The following is a 16,091-nucleotide window of genomic DNA, read 5'->3' on the forward strand; positions in this document are numbered from 1 at the left end:
AAGCAGCAATATTTAGTATATCCCAGTTGCATTTCTAAGAGTGCAGCGATGACTTTTAGATCGTCATAGATTTTCCACTTGTGTTCAGCATATTTGATTGAGTCTAGGAGGATTGCCATGTTTGCATAAGTCTCCTTCATGTGGTCTGCCTGACCAACAGGAATAGAATAGGCTGTTGCCGTTGTGAAATAATAAAGCTTTCAAACTAAGCTTGGAGAAATCAATGAATAGCCACCAATCAGTTGGATCATGATTCAGATTCTACCATTTCATCAAGCCATTAAGTCGCAGCAAAAAACAAGATTGTTTTTCTTCTTAAAAAAGAAAGCAGATCCCTATGACATTGTCTGTACTGTGAGTCCTTGACATCACGTTGGAGAAGATTCCATTTCTGTAGTCTTGACCCTAGAAGTTCTGCTTTCTCCTTTGATAAATCAAGGTCTTGAATGAGATCACACAATTCCGTTTGACTCAATCATCTTTTTCATCAAAATCAGAGTCATGGGATGTGGAAGGCTTGTTTGGTTTATCTTCATTTTCTACTTCGACCACTTAGTTTTGGGGTGAAGTAGGAATTAGTAAACTATATGAATGTGGAATAAGTCGAATAGCAGATGGAAAATTAGGGTATTGAACTGTTTCTCTTTTCTTCATTGACAGTCCTGTCTTTATAGGTGGAGTCAAGCAGAAATAGCAGTTTTCTGTATGGTTTGTAGGCTCCCACCAAACCATAGGCACAGCAAAAGCCATAGATTGTTTTTATTTTTCAGCCATTCTCGTAGAGTTGCTGCATATTTGTGTAGCCCATGACATATCCTGGTCCCCTATCTTCATAACAAAATAATGTTGATAGACAGTCTTCACTGCGTTTCTCTGATGAAAATGTTATTTCACCCAAAATGTAACAAAAATTATACAGTGAATTTATACATCTTCATGGCATTTTGATTTAACAATTTTCATTTGTTCACTTCAAAAGCACGCGAAAACCAGAAGTTCTGCACCAATTATAAGACAAACAATATGAAACTCACAGTCACAGCAACAATTTATAACCTACAAACAGCTGGAGAACATTGTGTTTTGTCATTTAACAGGTGTGACAACTCCAAAAACAAAATCACCCCCAAACTGTAAAAATGTAGATCGGGTAAAAAATTACATGTCATTCATTATATCTCCAAAGCAAGAGCTAATTGGTCATTTATATGTTGATTTTTGAATTCAGCAGATGGAAATACATAAGAATAAGCTATTTTTGAGCCTGAAACATTTTCATTGTTGGGCAGTGTTATCAGTAACATGCAGTACCTTGCTTCAATTATTAACCAATACTGTAAGAAGTTTTGATTGATTGATAACAAAATATACTAAAGGTAATCTAGGTATTTCAATAGTTTAGGCAATTGCTAATTGGTGGGTAGTAATTATTAATTATTGTGGTAAATGTTTATACGTATTTCTAGTCGGATGTAATGTAGGAAAATTGTTGGTAATACCCCACTTAAACCTTTTTTTAGTTAAGTACCATTTATTTGTTCATCTCAATTTATTACTATTATTTTTTTTAATATTCTAGTTGATGAAATTGTTTTTACTTACCTGAGGTAATATCTCTGATTACTAATCTATGTTTCATCTGGGTAGAAAATATATTTAATTTTTCAAATTCTATTTTAATTGCATATGTGTGGCATATATATGTGCTTTAAAATTTGCTTATAAAAATTATGAAAAAAGTGCTCAGGCTGTCAAGGCCCCTGGAAATTGCTTAGAAGTGGGGAGTGGAATTTGGCTGACACTGGTCTTACGTAAAATTTACTTAACATTCCTTTTTTGCAAGAAAACATTACTTTATACTAATACAAAAGAATTAATAACTTATCAAAATCTATTAATATTCTTATAAAAAATAAATGAAATTATATATTATTTCCTGTAGTTAGTATTATGAACATATTTTTTAAAATAAATTTTTAATATTTAAAAAATGTAAGGACTTTTTTGTTGATAAAAAAAAATTGTAAGATAATATAATTAAAATCGATTATAATAAAATAAATATTTTTTATTATTCTTTATTAAATTTTTTTTTATTATGTATTTATTTAATTAAATACGTGAAATTTAATCATCTTAGATATGGTTATTTAAATGCTATACAGTTAAAAAGATTACACAGAATAATAAATATATTGTTATTAATTACATATGTGTGTAGTTTTTTTGTTTTATCTTATCTCTGTTGCAAGTTGTAAATTATTTCCCCATTTATAGTGTTTCAGTTATAATATTACTTATCTATTTAATTATGGGTGTATGAATAAGTTAGTGTGTGTGTGTCTTGTATAAATGGACACATATGTGTAGTGTGTGTGTGTGTGTGTGTGTGTGTGTGTGTGTGTGTGTGTGTGTGTGTGTGTGTGTGTGTGTGTGTGTGTGTGTGTGTGTGTGAAAGAGTAGAGAAGGGGGGATAAGAAATGTTGGGAATTGAAATATGTATTTAAATAGCTTTATTGATAATATTATTACTATTATTATTATTATTATTATATAAAGCTTAAATATAGCTTGAAAATATATTTTACAAAAATAAAATTCTTGTTTTAATTTTGAGGTTTGAATTCACTTCATTTTCTGATTAATTTCTGTTATTCAAATATTTGATTATATATTTAATAGAATTCTTACAAATAAAAGAGAAAAGGATTATTATTGTAAAAATACTCATATATTTATTATCTGCAGTATTATTACCATAAAAAATATTAATTTAGAGGTTAATATGATTATTTTATATTACTTTAATGAAAGAAAATAACTCTCACACACACACACACACACACACACATGTGGATTTACTCATACATGCGACAGTCAGTTCTATTTTTAATCTTTAATTACGTGTGTTATTATTAAGAATCATCAGATAATTAATATTATCCTAACATCCAAACATTCTATCATATTAAATTATCATCCATCGGTTAATTTTGTTGAAATTTTTATCTTTTATGTTATCAGTTGTGTGACTGGTTTAATGAACCTTCCTGTTCCTCCATTCTCTGCCAATCCCTTAGCCTTAATATTCATTCTACATTCTCAGTTATCTGTTTCATATATTTTAAGTTTTGTCTTCCCTTACGGTATTAATTTTTTTATATAATTCCTTGACCAAGAAAAACTGTTTTTTTTTTCAATATTATCGAATAATTCCAACTAAACCTAAATTTAATTAAACATTTTTCACTATTTCAACCTTTCTTTCTTTTTTCCTGTTTAGCCTTCAGTAATTACCTTTCAGATAATACTTCAGAGGATGAATGAGGATGATATCTATGAGTGTAAATGAAATGAAGTGTTGTACAGTCTCAGTTCGACCATTCCTGAGATGTATGGTTAATTGAACACTATTTCAACCTGCCACACTTTTTAAACTTCCATTATTCCATGCTTTAACTCAAGGAATGTCATTATTCTTATATTTACTAATAATGATAAACTTTTGACTATTTTTCAGAAAAGAAAAGGAATGATGAAAAGCATTCCCTTGGGAACTGTAGCTTCAGTTTTTCATTTTTTTTACGTGTGCAATACTCAAAATGTATAATAGGTGATCAGCTTCAGGTTTATTTGTCAGGCAATATCAAGCATCAATTGGTTGATGTCCTAAGCAACTGCTAAAACAACTATTGAAATATTGTACTTTTAGAATTACTAAACTTGTTCTTGCTTTCTTTTGTTTGGAGGTTGTTAATTTAGAAAAAAATGTTGTTGTAAAAGCCAGTCATGTTTTTTATATTTATGTAGCTATCAGTCTAAAGGTTACCTTGACTCTAGTGGTTTGATCAGCTCTTGTACAGTGTTGATGGGACTGCAGGCATGCTAGTAGGTTTTGATAAATGGGTTTATTCTAATTCACCATTGAATTATTGTATCTATTGGTTAATTGTTCCTCCATTTATCTTTCTACCTATCTTTGATCCTTTCCTTCCTGAGAATTGTGAACATGGAAATTGGGGTCAGTTACTACACTGTTACTTCATTAGTAAGGATGAGGCAGTAATAATTGGATCAGTTACTTAATGAAGTTTAGTGGAATGATGATTTCTTTATAAACTTGGCTATATCCAGGGATTTCATTTCTATTTGTGGGTTGTCCATTCAAGGTTCTTATCGGGTAAACTCAGATCATTCTATCTGTTATCTAACTTCTCTTATCTGTATATGTGATACAGATGAGACTTTCCTCCTTAAAAGCATATTTATCTTTATTTAAATAGTGATCAGAATATCAATGATAATGAAAATTAAATTAAAGATTATATTAAAAAAATTAACTTAGCATTGGGAGAAAAACTTAGTAAAAAATTAAATTTGTATTCGTAATAATTAAAAATATTGTTTTCTTTTCAATATTAAAAGACAAGAAAATTGTGAATACGCTATTTGTTGTAAGCAATTAATACTGAAGGTTAACTTATTATCAGTAATATATTCTTGCTTAAAATTAAAATTTGTTTTATTATGTTTATCGTTGCGGACGGTTTTTGCAGTTGTTATCTCATTGTAGCAAACCTCGCTATAAATTATTTTTGTCAATCAATGAACACATAATGTCATAATAGTTTCAATGTATAACAATAAAATATCATTTATAAAATCATTTTTAACACTTTATTCATTTTTTCTTCCATATTTATTATTTTTGAAGAGGTTTTCAGTGTGTCCATCAAAACATGTTTTTTTTTTTTTTTAATGGAATTACTAGGAGACCCGACAATGCGTCGCTATTGCTAAATTTGAGTAAATATATAGATTAAATGAATACAATTGAAAGTTTGATAAAACATTAAAAAAATGAACATTACGGAACTTCACAAAATTTAACTTTTCATTTTATCCCTTTTTACCCTTTTCCTTATTTTCTTTTTCCCCTTTTCCTGCGCGTAAATCGACCCAGTAATTTTTTAGTTTATAGCGGACTTACATACGATCACTACCTTTTATATATATAGAAGAAGAAAGTTTGTTTGTTTCGTAAATATCTCGACACCGTTGCCATCTAGCGGGTATAGTTTTTGCAAAAAAAAAAAATTCTTCTAGTTACTAATATATATTCTGAATATGAGCCAAATCGGTCCATAAACACAATTTTTCTAAATATCTCAACCTAGCGGGTCCAAACTAATTCAGAAACTTTCGCGGGCGCCCAGAATTCACCAAAGTTTTATCGTAATCGGATGAATGGTGTAGGAACGCATACGGGATAAATAAACATTCATTTATTTGTATAAAAGATATTAAAAACCTATTTTAAAAATATTAAATTATAGAGAGATGTGTTAAACATCTCAACCATTGATATAAAGTGAATTATCCGCTGCAACAGCAGACTGTAACAACAGTGTGTTAGCATGCAATGGAGTCAGTGTGTTAGTATGCTTCTGATATCAAACTTAGATACATAAGTTACTTTTAAATAGAAATTTAAAATATCTAAAATTAATGAATGCATTGTGTATAAAGATATAAATTCCTACCATTGTATTCAAATTTTACGTGTTCATTCATTGTGTTTTTTTGCTGTTTTTATTTTTATTTTGTGTAAGTGATATAAATTTGCTATTGATTTGTAGTATTTGCTCGTTTTCTATGCTTGAAAATATGTTGTTTTTTTTTCATTTTATCAGCATAATTAGATTTTTATTGCACTTATATGTCTGTAGATGCTCCTGAAAGCATTGTTTAAAATTTCTGTTTGTTTATCGCATGTAGAATTTTTTACCATTTTGCTGTGCATTCTTTTTTTTACTCTTTCTGCTTTGTTATAAGTACAGATTAGACGTTTATTGGTTTATCTATTTTTTTTTTAATTACAAGGCTCGGCTGATAAATTTTGCACACTAGCGTGTTACACGGAGACAAAAGGTACTATCGAGTTGGGCGTGGCAGCAAATGATAGCTACAAACCTGCGATAATGCGTTGAAATCCGTTTACCGGTTTGCTTTCAGTAGCAGTTAAAATGGAGTCGAGTTTTGGCCAATATGTCAACACGGTTAAAATACGCGCAGTGATCGAATTTTTAACAGCAGAAAGGTGAATCCTACGAATATTCTCCTCCGTTTAAAAGCGGATTACGTTAGTAAACTGTTGACAGGAATACTGTAAGTGGGCGTTGAAACTTCGCGAATGTGAAGCTAGTAAAGCGACAACTAAGGATGCACCTCGCAACGGACGACCAGTTTCATGTGACTGTCGAGAAACATTGAAAGGAGGTGGACGATTTTCTTCAAAGTGACCGGCAACGCACCGCTGTTCAGTTAGGCATATCGAAAGAATGGAATGGAATGCAAAGTTGGCGGGAGTTTATAGATTCTCCATACGGATCGCAGAACCTGGACAGAGTTCTGCGATGATACTGCTGGATGATTCTATCGGGCTTGTTTTTAAAGGTTTATTTTAGGTGACTGGTCTAATTTTTCAATTTTTGTCTTATTTAATATTTTGTGTTTTTAAGGACGGATTTAATTGCATTCGAAAGAATGAGTAGGCCATATTATCGAGAAATTGGATAACTGTAAAATCTGTGTACGATGGGTACCGCGCAAACTCTGTGATGCCTCTTCGCAAACTGAAGTTCTGCATCCGCCATATTCGCCGGATTTGGCTCCGTGCGATTTCCACCTCTTTCCTCATCTCATGAGGGATCTCAAAGGTAATCATTACATCACCGACGATGAGGTGAAGGAAGCTGTGGCCACTAGGATTCGAGAAAGACCGCCAGAATTTTTTCAGAGTTTTTGCAGGAATGCAAAAACATATGTATCAGTATAAACGTGGATTATATTGAAAAATAAATACTGCATTTTGTAACTAAAAGGGTGTACTTTTATTCCATTTCAATATTGCATCATGCTACGCATGTATATGCAAAATTTATCAGCCAAGCCTCGTAGTTTAAAAATAATATTGATTTTTTTTGTAATCTATTGTTTTATTATGTATAGATGGACATTAATGAACGCCTTTTATATTACATCCACATTTTGTTTACTATGTATTTTATTTAATTAATTTTTTTATTTAATTTAACATTTTCTGTATGGTTTTCTCTGTTAAATCATACAACTGTGTTGCTGGTTTTTTTTTATTAATATAAATGGTATTGATTTTTTTATTAATTGTTAAAGATAATATTAGGTTTTATATTCTCTATTTTATTTTTTTTTCCTTTTTATCTTATCTAAAAAGTAGGATCTATTATTTACTTCTTGTTTAAAATATTTTTTATGAAAATTATTTAGTTTTAAGTATTTTGTCTTAAGTAATTAATGTTTAGAGTATTATATATCATTAATATATCAACATATGTAATTCATCATTTTATATTATGGGTATTTATAATATTGGTAACTATTTTGTCTTCTACGTATTGCAGAAAAATATCTTTGACATTATGTAAAGATGAGTCCATTGTATGGTGAGATAGTAAACATACACCTTATTAATTTAAATATTTAAATTTTTTTATAATAGAACTTCATAGATACACATTCTGATATGCAAAAATTCTACGAAAATACTAACATGAAGGAAAAAACAAAAGCAGTATGCATAAAAATTAATTTTTGTGTTTCTAAGATGAAAATTGCTAATCTATTTAAAAAATGGTTGAATTTTTTAAATAAGTTAAATTTAGTCATCTAATAAACATAAAATAATTGTATTATTGACCAATTATTGTTGTGGTCAATGATGATTTCATTTTTCAACTGATTGTCAGGAATTGAATCTATGAAAAAATTATATCCCAATGTTGATAATGGTCTCTAAATAATTTATTGTTTTAATCTAATTGTGTTAATTTGTTTCAGGATGAAGTCGTGGCTATAACAGAAAAAGTGGTTATCAGAGTAGAAGATCTCTTAACATGGATAACAGATGCCACAGACTGGAGTTGGGGTCTCTCTGCCGTTTGGAATCGTGATTGCAATGGGAAAAAATGGACTACCCCTTCAAGACCACAACTCCTTAATGATTGTACTGCAATTGATTTAGAAGATATTGAAAAGGAGAAAGATCTTTTAGGTTGTTATTAATTATTAAAATATTTGTAATTAATACTTGTAACTTTATGTATTAATAATTGTAATATATTTTCTAATCGTCAGAACTTACTGCTGAATATACGTAAATAAAACCTATCGAAAGAATTTTATTTGAAACTGTTGTTTGTTTTTATTATTTTTATGTATTATGTATAATTTTTTAATTTCATCTTTTACAATAATGTTTATTTTAAATGGTATTTGCTAAACAAATGTGTATTTAAAATGGCCTTTAAACAAAATTATTTTTTTAAATAACTTTTTGCAAATAAAAAAATTTATGGTGACTAAAATAATCTTCTCAGTCTGTTAACATCAGTGCAGAAGATGTTCCATGAAGTAATAATATCTTACTTGTAATATTATAAATACAATATAAGGATTTAAATTAGGATGGAGAAGCTCTATTTGTGAATAGCAGTAACATTTCAAGAAGAATTTTTTATTTTTGTGGTAAAAACCTATATGCGAATACTTTTACTATTTGGTGATGATCAAGTAATATCTTTCTATTTTAAAGATGATTTTCAGAGATCTTTTCATTTACTTAACAAACCCTCAAGTGGATACAGTCTTGTTTCAGTTATTAAAACCAAGATTTGAGGATTTCTTGGACCAAGGCACCAAACAGGGCAAATGTAACTATTTATCATAAGCCTGTTGTAAAACTTGAATTCCTATTGCTGTTTTGAATTATCTCATTCTAAGAATCTTTATTGAAGTCAAATTATACATAAAAGGTTTACCAAGAAACAATATAAAAATTTTATAAAACTATGTTTATCTTACTTTTGTTCTTCCTTTCTATGAAGAACTGTGTGTTAGCACAGATACTATCTATAATTTAGGAGTCAGAAATTAACTTTCTTCAACATCTGGCTGGATTTACATTATGTGGTAGAGTACTTAATGAAGTAATTGAGCAGTACTGGACATTAAATGTGTTAATGAAAAAAATGTAATGTACAAAAGAAATATTGGCATGAGCATGTGCTGAGAATGGATAACTCAAGAATATAACTTGGGTATAGGATTGTAGATCACATGGACAGCAAAGATAAATAGACTCAAAAAGTGATGGGAATGAGACTTACTAGTCAAGTCGGAACTGTCAAAATCAAGAAATCATTGTAATAATGAAAAGTAAGAAGTTCCATTTATGAAAATAGAATGCAGGTTGAATTTGAAGGACTGTAAGCTATTTTATTCATGATTATCTTAATGAGTTAGTTTTATTGCGGTATCAATATAATGTAGAAAAAGTCAATACAACAAATACAGTGTCGTTATACCAGCTTTTCCAGAGCCAAAAAATATTTATCATATTATGAATTTTTGAAAACAATTCTTGGAGTTCTACAGCTAGCTGTTAAAATCCGTAGAGCTTGCTTAGAAGAAAATTGACTGTCCTGAAAAGAGATTCAATCATTTCGAATAAATCTTAGGTCGCTCCTGAAAAATTTTCTTTTTAGGATCCAAAATATTGCATGAAAGGTGAAATGTAATCCTTAATGATATTGATATTTAAACATTGTGCTGTGATACAATAATCCTCAAGGGAATTTTTCTGTTTAGTTTTGTTTATTCACATTATTGCATTTTGAAACGTTATTAGTTGTTTTTTCCTTTTCTTTTATAGTGTTTGGGCATTTTTTATACTGGTTATTTTGTGCTGGTTCAGTTACTATAAAATTAAATTCATCTTTAGTTATGTTTCTGAAGAATAAAACATAAATATATATTTTGGTCTACTACAGTGTATTTTTAATGACTATGTGTATTAATTATATGCAATTCAGATTAATTGCAGTAATATTAAATGCTAATTTATTATTGGGGTTATATTGTAAGTAGAGAATGGACTTTTTTTTAGGTGGAACTAATAAATAAAAAGATGTTTTTTTTTTTGGATCTAAAAAGTGGAAAAATATTTGTTAAAAGAGTCAAAAAAAAATATTTTCATTTAGGTGTGTCACAATTAGTCTTGTCCTTTGAATTCAAATGAATGTTGTATACTTTTTCATCAAACCTGGTCTTTTGTTGAGAATGCTTTGGCATAATGGTGTACAATAACCATAATTTCTTTTTAACAAATCTTCTCAGATGTCTCAAAATAAAGCCCTACATTGTAAAGGGGACATACTACAGCATAAGAAAGCAGTCTAAGTAATTTAGAAATGTTGTATGTGTAATACAATGTAAATTTCTCAGAATCTTAAACAAAAACTCAGACGTTTTGATCTTCATTATAATTAATTCATACTTTAGGTCTTTAGATATCTAGTTCTGCTTTCTTGATTCAGGGCCCTTGGGGTGCAGTAAGCCTTTGTTCATGTAATGAATGTACCTGTAGCTTATTATATCCATGATCCATGGATCATTGGTTGAGATGTGTTGTTAGTTATGACCCAAAAAAGAATTGTGGCTTAGAATATTACAAAAGAGGTGTTTGTATTACAACTGGTTTGGTTGGGCCTCAAAATCAACTTCTTCAGTGATAAAATTATCATTAACCATTCATATCATTCTGAAACAGAATTATGTATAACATGAAAAAATTTTATTAATTTGTTCATGTTATTGCTTCAAGGAAAAACAGAAAATTAAAGAATGTTATGATTTAATCTCCTTCAAAACTCTGAAGAAGAATTACTTTGTGCAAAAATAATAATAATAATAAAATATTACTGTAGGAAAAACCAAAGTGATTTTTTTCTGCATTTTGTTGACCTAATAATATCTTATTCCATGTAGCCTTATTATAATAATAGCCCTTGAAGGAATAAGGTGTGATACTCTGTATAGACTGGGTTTCTTACTTTATAAGCAAGTGTATTAGTCACAAAAAAATTGTTTTTATTTTTTAACTTCGTATGACTCACTCATGTGATTATACAGATTGAAAATTATAGCATTTTGGATGAATAAGTGTAAAAGTATGTAACTAAAATTTTTTAAATGTGAATTTATATAAAAAAACTTAATTAAAAAGTTTATTTTTAAAAAAAACCTAAAAGTAGAAGTCACAGACAAACATTTTATTTAACTTTAGAATTAAAAAAAAAACAATATTTTTTTCAATTGCTTGTAACCATCAAATTCAAATATAAATATACCTAATTAAACATAATGGTTTAAATGTCCATTGTGTAATCTTCTTATTGAAGCTTAGTAATAAAACTATCCATTTATGTAAAATTTTATTATAATGATACTCTGTAATTCAAACCATTAAGATATGAATAAATAAATTGTAATTGTACAACTGAATGTATGTATGAAGGTGAAAAAGTTTGTTATCGTTGCAGAAAGAAGTTCAAGGTTAAATTAAATTGTTAATGCTATTTTTCCTTTATTTCCTGTTTTTATTTTAATAAACTTTAGTGCTTCAAGGTTAAAAGAAGTATTATTAAAAATATATTCTTGGTAATAAAAATGTTAGTTTAATTTATGTAAAAATTTTATTTAGATTTTATGATTTTAAAATATAATCTTTAAATATTAGGATGTTTAATTTGAAAACTTTTAGAAAATACTAAGTTTTTTTCAAAAAAGGCTCGTTTTGTAATTCTGTGTATATGTTATTTTTTTTTCATTAACATGAAAAAATACATATAATGTAATCTAATTTGGCACGTTCACTTTTACATTTTTTTTCTGGAAAACTCCTGAGAAGTTGATAGCAGCTTAACTAAGCTTGGGCAAAAATATTAATTTTAATTTTTTTAAAAAATAATACTTGGTCCAGATCCATTACATGAAGTGACAAAATTCTATCACAATAAATCTTTATATTATCCTTAACGTCAGCCGAACATTTTGAAGAATTCTAATTTATGAACCTTTCAACATTTAACTTAGTTATTAATTGCCAGAAGATTTAAAAAGTTGAATTAAAAATTTGATAACATAAAAATGTTTATAAACATTTAAAGCAGTATGATAGAAAAACAAATTGTACTCAATCAAAAATATAGGTACTTTAATTCCTGAGTATGTTGAATGCAACAGCTCAATATTTTTTTTATATGTGTATCTAATTATTATTTATTAATACTTATAATAGTATTAATTTTCCTTAAGTAAATAAATTGTAGATAAATAAAAATAATGTGTCATTATCAAAATATTAAATAATTATAAAAACGTGCTTTAAAAATTTAAGTATGGGTAAGCACTTATGTTTTTGAGGTACATGTAATTTGTAATGTAATTTTTTTTTTTGTAAACAGCAATTTTAAAATTTTATTTAATTTTATTTTTGAAAAGTTTTTAAGTACATTTGCTATTCCAAATTTGACTTTAGATAATAAAAATAAACCAAAACTGAGAAAAATATTTATAGGTAAATGGTGAAGATCATTCTGCACTTCCTTCTATAACTCTTTGGTACAGTGTTAGTGTCTGTCTTTCATTCAGAGGTTCCTGTGTTTGAATCCTCTGAAGAGTTTTAATTTTTCACTTGCTAAAAATGTCATCTCTGATCAAATTGAGCATCAACTGTTTGCATGTGGAAAAGTAAATTATTATATACATTTGTTACTTGTGTATACTCGTACATTGCTTCTTCACACAATCTCTTAATTGCATCCAGACCCTTAAATCAGCTTTTTCAGACCTTTGTTGAAGAACTTGGCATTAGGGTATTGGGTTGGTTGTTAATTTCATCCATCCGTCAGTTCCTCATTGGTTTCAGAATCTTGAGTTCCTCAAGTCAGATTTTTATGTTAATGGAAGGATGCTTTACTTGGTGTCAAAGTTAGGTCATAAATCATGGTTGAAAATTTCCCAACTAAGCTCTCACATGTACTTGTGTGATCTCATGCAGAGAAACATCATTATTTCATTATAATTGTTTGAAAACTATTGTTCCATGTCCCTTGAATTTTGTTTGAAAAAATTCTCTGCAGCCCCAAAATATAGCTGTTCTTTCATGTTTCAATAGTGCCTGCTGATTTTTTTTAATTGAATTTGATAAAAATGTCTGAATTTTTAGCACCTTTTTTTCACAATGTTGATACTCATAATTTTCTTTACCATAAACATGACACTATAATTGATGGATATGTAATCATATGAGGGAGATATATACTTCTGTTGTAAAAAAAAAAAACTATTTTTACACACATTTCACAGGCTGGTTGGAGGGAGCAACTATTTATTGGTTCCGTATTTCATCAGCAGTTGCTTTACTAATATCGAAGAAAGTTAATAGCAAGTTGTTGTACAACAAGCTTATAGATTGATTGTCTTGGTTCACCATGTTGGTCTATCAACTGGTTTATTTTCAGCAATCAGTTGTATAATACTGTTTATGTAATCTACATTAAATATTATTTTTATTATATTAATACTGTTTTATATCCTAGTATTTTTTTAATATGAAATTTTTTTAATAGATGAATCTCATTGGGAAACAAGTACAGGTGTGGTTGTATTAAGTTTTCCAAGGTACTGTCGCTATCGTGGTATATTAAAACGTCTTGAAGGTGTTCACAACAAGTGGTTAAGAACAGCACTTGTAGTTGCATTGGGTGGTTTTACAGTGCCTTGTCGAAATACACGAGTACTCTTTTGTAAAGATACATTTGATTATCCTGACCTTGAAGGACATGAACTACTTTGTAACCACTTAGGTTAGTATTTTTATAAATATCCTCTGGTTTTAGAGTTGTTTTAATAATAATTTTATTATTCAATTTTGATGTTATTATTATTATATTTTGTTATTACTCTTGCATCATATTGAATTTTTTTGTGGATTAATATTATCAGTATATTTTCAAATGTACATGTGTATTATGTAATTTACTATGTTATTGCTATTAATGTTCAAGTGGTGCAGTTATTATTTTAATTATTTATTTACTTTTTTTGAATTTCTGTGCACTTTTTTTACACATTTAAATAAATGCAATAAGCAATGATTGGATCCAGGACCTTAGAAACAATTTTTCTTTTAGCCTCCGGGACCACTATTAGGTTTGGCTTCATAGGATAAAAGGCTGAGTTATTATCAATCACCCCACAGAGGCCAACCCTAGGGAGGGCTGTGGCTTTTTGGTAAAAGGCACTGGTGAGGGACTACACCAATTAAGTTTCACCATTAAGAGTCAGTAATGCTTTTTGTTTCTGGCAATAAATAGTGCCTTATGTAGTTGTTCAGCTTTGCCAGCAGATCCTACTTCCATGAGACTTAGATTCAATCCTAGAGCAATGTGTGGCAGTGTATCAGTTCTTTTTATATAATATAGTCTGATGGAAGAAGTTTAAAATCAAGTTCTTGGGTCATAAAGTGGAGAAATCCTCCTAAGGTATACCAACTTCAACAGACAAATAACTCAGTTTGGGGATTGGGCCTAGGGTTGACAACTCAACTTTAAAAAAAAAAGTGGCTAGTCTAAAACCAAAAGGAATTGAAGTTTATAGAACTGCAATAACCAGTGAATAGAATTAAGATTTTCATGGCCCTGTGCTGGAAAGTAAACTACCATAATCAAAGGGACTCTCTGTTGGCTGATTGCCTCCTTTTCTTATCATAAATGTAAATATTTTTCTCATTTAATACATACCTTTCTCATTGGATTGTGTTAGTTCACTATCTATTAATATCATACAGTAACTGATGTGTCAGGAACTTCTTGTTTGAGGCTTACAGGTCGGTGATTGATTTGAAGGATTTTTCCCAAGGTTTGGTCTGATTCTGTCCAAGGTTTGCAGAACCTTGGTCTCTTTTAAGTTATTTGTCCCTGCTATTACCAAAAGCTACAAATGTAATATTATATTATTAGGTTTCCCAATTTAAATTTCTGGCTGATAAAATATTCAGAACCAACAGGTAAGAGACTATTTTTCCCTGCAATTTTGTTAATTTTTTTACCTTTTTTAAAACGAATAGTTATTCTAGTTTCATCTAAATTAGATCAACTTTGTTTTTTTGCCAAAAAAGAGACAAAATGTTAAAAACATTAAAGAAATGTGGGAAAGTATCTTAATATTTACTTAAGTAAAAATATGTTAGCTCCTAGAATTTTTTTAACTGAATATAAGAAATAATTCTTAATATTAAAACAGTATTAGTAATAAAGGTTATGTAAGTCTACAAAAAAATATTTTGGAAACTGAAATTACTTATGATGATAAAGTGAAAATGAGTGGTTTTATATCCTCTGCAATCTTGCTGTATGTATATATATATATATATATATCTTGTTTGCTAGCTACTTGTTCCCAACCACATTAGATCAACATATATGAGTGTTTTCATCTCCCTAATTTGTATTGTTATTACTGTACTGATGTCACCCTCTTATTGGTAGCAGTGGTGAAAATATGAATGGAACATATTAATGTAAGGTTTATTCTAGTATTGCAAAGAGCAGGAGAGCAGCCTTATATAAAAACATGATACTACTTGATACATAAGCATAATTAAAGTAGAATATTATTGTTTGCCTGATGCCAACCACAACTTTAATCTGGAATAAATGCAGTCAAAAATTCTTTTTAAGAATAACAATCTTCTTAAGGGTTCTAGATGTCAGCAATCACCATAAAAACTTAAAAGTATGAAATGTTTCTACCCTTTCCTTCTGGAAATACTGTCTATTTCCTGAGCCAAGGCTGTATTCTTTCTAGACCTGTTATATTGTAGAGTTTTCCCTGGAAAATAATTGAAGTTCATAGCTTGAGCAGACAAGACTATGGAATAATAATAGCCAATAGTTGAATAATGTAGTAATATGTATGATTATATTAATCCCTTCTCCCTTGAATTTTATGTAACAGCTGATGGTAGCCTGTAAGGTATACATCAATCTTTGAGCTGATCATTACAGTTTTACAAAGATATTAATTGTAATTGGTACTTTCCATTTTGATTTTATTATAAAATGAAACTTCATAATTATTCATTACGATTACAGAAATGGTAAAAAGTAATTAAGTTGTATTTGAAGAATGTTTTTTTATTAGAGAAG

At 28.9% G+C, this 16,091-nt stretch overlaps 1 protein-coding gene across 1 annotated transcript in view; it reads left to right on the forward strand.

Annotated features, from left to right (window-relative positions):
- LOC142325115 (uncharacterized) overlaps nucleotides 1-16,091 on the forward strand; it is a 231,613-nt gene that overhangs the window by 192,713 nt on the left and 22,809 nt on the right. Inside the window, exons 2-3 of the mRNA XM_075366468.1 lie at nucleotides 7,879-8,092; nucleotides 13,512-13,748. Coding sequence (XP_075222583.1) covers nucleotides 7,879-8,092; nucleotides 13,512-13,748 — 451 coding nt within the window. The remainder of the gene's footprint in view (nucleotides 1-7,878; nucleotides 8,093-13,511; nucleotides 13,749-16,091) is intronic.

Source organism: Lycorma delicatula, chromosome 5, assembly GCF_047948215.1.
Source record: "Lycorma delicatula isolate Av1 chromosome 5, ASM4794821v1, whole genome shotgun sequence".
Lineage (NCBI taxonomy): Eukaryota > Metazoa > Arthropoda > Insecta > Hemiptera > Fulgoridae > Lycorma > Lycorma delicatula.